This window comes from Setaria italica, chromosome III (assembly GCF_000263155.2).
Source record: "Setaria italica strain Yugu1 chromosome III, Setaria_italica_v2.0, whole genome shotgun sequence".
Taxonomy (NCBI): Eukaryota; Viridiplantae; Streptophyta; class Magnoliopsida; order Poales; family Poaceae; genus Setaria; species Setaria italica.
Genome location: NC_028452.1, coordinates 13768542 through 13775291, shown reverse-complemented (window position 1 = coordinate 13775291; position 6750 = coordinate 13768542). Strand labels below are relative to the sequence as shown.

General features: G+C 47.5%; 1 protein-coding gene across 1 annotated transcript; it reads right to left on the bottom strand.

The window, feature by feature from the left end:
- Positions 1-1737: 1737 nt before the first annotated feature.
- LOC101762135 lies at positions 1738-6566 on the bottom strand. Its single transcript, XM_004961476.2, has 3 exons — positions 5804-6566; positions 2891-3078; positions 1738-2646 (listed from the first exon to the last, which is right to left on the bottom strand). Exons 1-3 carry the CDS (start codon positions 6462-6464, stop codon positions 2149-2151), a joined length of 1347 nt encoding a protein of 448 aa, XP_004961533.1. The 5' UTR covers positions 6465-6566; the 3' UTR covers positions 1738-2148.
- Between the last annotated feature and the right edge of the window lie 184 nt (positions 6567-6750).

Below are 6750 nucleotides of genomic sequence, written 5' to 3'. Positions count from 1 at the left end.
ATATGCTAATGATGGATTAATTAGGCTTAATAGATTCGTCTCGCCATTTAGCCTCCACTTATGTAATGGGTTTTGTAAATAGTCTACGTTTAATACCCTAATTAGTGTCTAAACATTCGATGTGACACGTGCTTAAAAATAAGCAAAGGAACCAAACAGGTCCTACTACTACTACTACACAAGCTTCTGAAAGCTGTAACGCTGATTGAACAGTTAGTTGGAAACAAATTAGGGGGTGTTTGGATCTTTAGCCCCGACTAAAATTCATGTCACATCGAATATTCGGAGGCTAATTAGGAGAATTAAATATGAGCTAATTATAAAACTAATTACACAGATGGAGGCTAATTCACGAGACGAATCTATTAAGCCTAATTAATCCATCATTAGCACATGTTTACTGTAGCATCACATTGTCAAATCATGGACTAATTAGGATTAATAGATTCGTTTCGCAAATTAGTCTCCATCTGTGCAATTGGTTTTGTAATTAGTCTATATTTAATACTCCTAATTAGTATCTAAACATTTGATGTGATAGGAATTTTAGCAAACACCCCAGCCCCACTTCACATCAGATCAGCTTTTAGAAACCCTAGCTTTGTCTCCTGAACAGGGGAGGATAAAGAACGGTGTCTAATGCAGGCACCGCACATGGCGCCAATGCCGCGAGGAAAGCGGGAAGGAGGACCGACCCCTCTGCACTGCAACGTAACGTCCCCATCGCGCTCGAGATCTCGGACGTAATCAGAGCACGCTCTTCTCTCTCTCTCTCTCGCCGGGTGATTGATTGATCCGCACAAACACAGGTCCTTAATTTGTCCGTAAACGAGCTCAGGTTCCCCGGAAGGCGACGCGCTATCCGCCGCGCTCGTACAGACGCGCGTGGATGCCGCCGCGCGAGACGGTACAGGCAGCCCAGCCGTGCCGAACAGCGGCCGGGTATTGACGTCTGGGAGCAGAGGTCACAGCGTGCGCCGCGGTGCCTTCTCCTTTGAGGTCGCGCGCATCTGGGCGTGTGCGCGTCCGTGTCCGTCCCATGTGCGCGACCGGCCGGCACCCGGCGCCGGCAGTCCCCTCCTCTTTATCTGTGGTTTGGCCGCTTGACTGCGGGCGCAGGGCGCCGTCGTCAGGTGCGGATTCGGTGCGTGCCGCGCACCGGCTCCCTTCGCTACGGTCCGCACGGCGCGCACATGGCCTCCATGTGTCTCTGCCGACCGGGGATCGGATAGCCGGATAGGTGAGAGACACGCGGAGCGAGGGATGCAACGGCTGCCCGCCTGGCCCGGTCGCTTCGCTCTCTGTACTCTGGGGTTCTGGACTGTGAGAGCGAGAGGCGACGCTGGTTGCCGGAATCAGCCCGGCACGCGGGCGGCCTCCGCCGAAAGCCGGAGACGGGGTGCAGCGTCGTGTGGCCCCGTCCCGTCGCTCCCTCGCCCGCCCGGGCCTCGTGCGCCCACCTGACTCTGATCGCGCGGTCTCGCCGTCCGTCACGAGAGGCGCCCGTCGGCCGCGCGGCGCGTCCCCTCGCCACTGCCCGCCGGGCCTGGCCCTGGCGCCGCAGAAACCAGGCCGCGGCATCCCAGCGCGCCGTGCCCGGAAGCTACGCAGACTGCTCGCTGCTGTATGCCGAATGAAAGAAAAAACTCACCCGGAACAGAACCAACAGGGCGCGATAACTCTGCCGACTGAAATGTCATGGCCACAATCACGAGTACGCACTGTTACCAGTCCTCATCAGGATCAAAGATTCAGATCTCAATTATTGCATTGCATGAAACGGACCGGAGGAGCAACGAGATTCAGATGGGCAAAGCGGGTAGGTCTACACAAGGCCCAAAGGGGGAGCTCTCTATGTACAGGCTACAGAGAACGGGGGCTCAAATAATACAGACGCACTGCTCGCCGTCAAACACTAACACGAGCTGCATTGACAGACGACGCTTATCATTACGATCCCGCATCTAGGGTATCCGAGACCGGGCTACTCCTTGGATTCATTACTTCCGGGCTCTAATAATAACAAAGCAATGATCCTTGGATTGGATGTGATCCCGGCCCTACTCCAGCATGTGGTTGCGGGAGTGTCGGATCAGAGAGATGATTGCGCACCAGGACCAGATTTTTTAGCTAACCTGGTCCACTTGGCTACTGCCCATGCCTTTTATTCGCATCCTCGTCCTCGTCATCTTCCAGGTCACTGAAGGACACGTCTTCCTCCCGCCCTAATGAAGTTCTGCTGCCTGCCGCACCGACCTCCTCTTCGGTAGGATCATCATCAGGCCACTCGTCAACTTCATCTTCGTCAATTTCAAAGCGAAGCTTGGACTGGACGGGTGGAGTCTTGCCCTCGTTTTTCACTGCCAGCTCTTCCTCAATCACTGACTTGTCAACTATTTCCACTTCAGTGGTTGAAATCGGGAATTTTTCAGACTCGATTTCTGGCGTGATATCTGAAGTGGGTTCCTCAAACGATGAAATCTCTGATGTACCAGCTTTATCTTGGATGCTTGAAGGTTGAATCACCTTCTCCTCAGCAGGAGCAGTGGATACATTCGTGTTCTCTGATGTTTCACCAGTAAACTTGGATACCCTCTTATTCTGAGCCTGTAAACTTTGCAATAATTGCTCCCTTGCTTCTAGGATCTGTGTGGATAAGAAGGTATTAAGGTCTAATGTATACACAAGTGGAATTTAAAAAATCATAGCCCCCAAAAAATAAAGCTAAGGAAAGAAGCAATATGGTATTCTACAGAGTGCACAAAAAGGCTGCAATTGCAAGCCATGCTATCCATTGCAATGCGCATGGCGTAGAAACCCGTAGCTGATTTAAGAGAAAAAATACATTGGGCCACAACAGATATATACTGTGGATGATCTAGGATATTACCTGTGGAGTTGAAAGAAGCTCAGCATCTTGCTTACTGAGTTTTGAGTGCAAAAGAACAAAGTAGATCTTCCAGAAACATGCTTCAGTCATATCAGTAGAGCAAATCTGAACCTTTAAATCTGATAAGCCTAGGACAAGGTGCTCTACAGATAATGCGTGCACATATTGAGCATCCGACAGTTCAAAATCTAGAAAAGCAATAGAAACTATGTTAAGATACAAGAACGCAATGACGGAAATCTTTGAGGTCTATTTCACATAATGTGATGGCACTTTTAAAAAGACAAGACATAGCTGATCACCATTAAAGGATTAACGGCAAAAGGAAAGTATGAGTATACAGGCAAAAGCAGAGCATGAATTATTCATTCCAGAAGTAAATGCAAATAGTTAAGTTGAGCATTCTTGCAGCAGGGAGTAAACATGTATGATTTGTCGACAAAGGCAGTAGGAAAAATGGCAAATGTTATGGCATAGAATATGATCATGTGATCAATGAAACACAAAACATACAAACAACCAACAAACTTGTTGAATGGTAATCACAGGATATAATATTACAGATTATGCTGCAGGGTATAAAATCATAAGTCCATTATATTTTATACTATTTTCCACCCATGATGATATGATTCAGTGATTCACAACCCTGAATTAAGGAAGCTGTAATTCCCATTGTCAGACGAATTATTCAGAAAAAGTGCTGTTTATCATATAGCCACAGGGATCTTGGCAGTTGGCACCAAAGAATGATTAAGAAATTAGTTTATTTTAAGATCGGGTTATTAACACAAAAAAAGAGAATTCATTAGCTCAGGACATGCAGATTACAGGTGCACTGTATATATAGATTCCATGAATAATATTGTCTTTCAACTTTCAGGCTGCTGCGCAAGCTAAAGTAGCAAAATATAGGCTACCAGGTATGGACCAACAATTTCATTCAGAAAAGGTATTGACCAACAAGCAGTATAGGTAACAGAATAACACCCGAAGCAAATATAATGATATTCCATTTTACTAATTGCACAGAACTAAACCAGTTGAATGATTCAACTGGTTCTAAATCATGAGAATTAAATGATATATCGCCAATCAATGCTTCTCAGGTAAAAGCAAACAATACCAAAGATACAAAAGACTCAATTATGTGGCCTTGTAACAGAAATACAACTGCCAAAATCGGCTCAACAGTACCGGTAATTAAAATCAAGAATACAGCAGTGTTCATCTAGTTGTAAGCAAAAAACTAATGGGAAACAGATGCATTATCACAAAAATTTCCAAAGGTTCAACACTTAAGAAACCAAAGGCCCGGTAAGTTAGAACGGTAAAATATAATGTGCAAGCTCCAGAACAACAGGAAGGGTTCAGTTCCACCCCAACTATGGCTTCAGCATTAATGCTAGAAAACTTCAAAATCATCATCATCATAAGTCATTCAGACTATTCCTAGAAGTGTGAAGTATGGCCCATAGAGACAGAAGCAGCCTCCAGTACAAGAGCCTTTACAGTAACATCCAGAAGTTCAAACAAAACTAAATCAAACTAAACGATTCAACTTTCGTGTGGAATCCAACAACATATGATTTGGTCACTAATCTGTACTCTTTGCCAAGCAACATTCAAGAATGTGATCACAGGATCAATACAGGTCAGCATAACGTGTCCTGTTTCCCACACATGTTGATATAGTGAAAAGAACTGTGCTGTAAATCCATTATATTATTTACTATTTCCATCCATGATGGTATGTTTTGCGATCCTGAATTGCAAAGGAAGCTGTAATTCACATTATATTTTTTACTATTTTCCATCCATGATGATATGGTTCGAAATCCTGAATTTCAAAGGAAGCTGTAATTCCCATTGTTAGACGAAATATTCAGAAAATGTGCTGTTTCAAGCATATGGTCACAGGGATCTTTGCACCAAAGGAAACCATTTTTAAACCAATTGAGAATGATTAATACATCAGTTTTATTTAAAAAATCAATTATTAACACACAAACCACAATTCACTACCTCAGAACTCTGCAGATTACAGGGTGTACTGTGAACACAAATTCCATGCATAATATCATCTTTCAACTTTCAGGCTGATGTGCAAGCTAAGTAGCAAAATATAGGCTAGCAAGTACAGGCCAACTACTAGTATAGGTGACACCAGAAGCAAATATAATGATATTCCAGATCTAAGAACAATAGGCTTGATCTATATCACTAATTGAATAGAACTAAACAATTTATGTGATTCAGAGCATTCTAAAACATGAGAACTGAATGATATATTACCAATCAATGCTTCTCAGGTTAAAGCAAACAATATCAAAGATACAACTAAACTTTGTGGTTTGATAACAGAAATATTACAAAGAATCTTGCCAAAACTGCTTAACCAGTGTTCACCTAATCGTAAGCAAAAACTAATGGAAAATATGCATTGAGACAGAAGAAGCCTCCAATCCAACAGCCTCTCTTTCACAGTAACGTCCAAAATCCAAGCAACACTAATCAAAATAAATGACTTGATTTCAGTGCGGAATCTAACAACATATGATTTGTGCAATAATCAGTACTCTTTGTCAAGCAACATTCGCAAAAGTAATCGCAGGATCAATACAGGTCAGCATAACTTGTACTGTTTCCCACACGTGTTGATAGAGTGAATAGTAGTAACAATCCACTCCCCTTAAATGCTTGAGTTAATAAAACACAGTCTAGCAATTTTAATCAAACACGCTAAAATTAATATAGGGAAAGCACTCCATTTCAGTTATCCCCCTCCAATTGCTTCTCCTCCCCACCAATCTCAACCAAATACGCTAACTTTAATATAGGAAAGGCACTCCATTTACCCAAATTCATAGAAATTTCGAAATGAAACACCACTAAAAAGGCACGAACAGTTACCATCGGCGTAGCGCTCGCTGATGAAGAGGGGGAAATCGAGCCATGTCTCCGGCCGCGTGGAGATGTGCCTAACGAACACCACCACCTCCTCGGTGACGCCGGGCACGGGCTCCCCCTCGTTGGCCTCCCCCTGCCCGAACGGCAGGAGCGACGAGGCGATCTTGGAGATCTCGGCGACGGCCAGGTTGTTCTGCAGCATCGAGAAGCCGCTCCTCACCCTCCCGCCGATCTCCGCCAGGTCGCTCCGGATCCCGGCGATCCGCGGGGACAGCGCCGCGGCCTCCTCCCCGTCCCCGACCTCATCATCCTCTCCCCCCTCCGCCGGAGCCGCGGCGCCGGCGCGCGGGGTCGAGGCCTCCGGCGGCGTCGGGGGCGGCGCGAGGAACGACGCGACGCCCCAGAGGCGGCGGGTGAGGGTCTCGGTGAGCTCGGAGATGTCGTCCTTGACGCCGCGGCTCGGCGTGCCGGGCTGCTCGGGCTCCTCCGCGCCGGGGGCCCCCGGGTCAGGGCCGCCGCCGCGCGGCGAGGACTCCTCCTCCACCGGCCCCGCCCCGCTCCCGGCGGCGGAGGCGTGCTCGGACTCCGGCTCGTCGGCGTCGGAGTCGGGCTCCCCGCGCGGCGAGGAGAGGGTGGCCGCGATGGAGCGCGCGAGCCACGACATGGTGCGTGCGTGCGGTGCGGGGGGACACTGGTGTGGTGGGTCGGCCGGTCAGGGAAGGATCGGAGTCGCGACTGAGGCTGAGCTGATCAAGAAGCAACGGCGGCGGTTGGTCCGAGTCGGAGACGGCCTCCCCATCCCATCATCAGATGCCTCTCTCGATCTCGATCAAAATAAATCATCCCTCTTAACTCTCCCCTGATCTCCCTCAAAATAAATCCTCTCATGATTGCCAGGCGCGGACGGGCAGGCTGACGTACGGGGTACGCCACGCGAAACCGAATCGAAC

Excerpts from the sequence above, each read along its gene's own strand:
- LOC101762135 (XM_004961476.2), bottom strand. The coding sequence starts at position 6,464 with ATGTCGTGGCTCGCGCGCTCCATCGCGGCCACCCTCTCCTCGCCGCGC. Across the intron at positions 3,079-5,803 it reads CAGCGAGCGCTACGCCGATG|ATTTTGAACTGTCGGATGCT; the intron begins GTAACTGTTCGT and ends TTGCTTTTCTAG. Across the intron at positions 2,647-2,890 it reads AGCTTCTTTCAACTCCACAG|ATCCTAGAAGCAAGGGAGCA; the intron begins GTAATATCCTAG and ends TTATCCACACAG.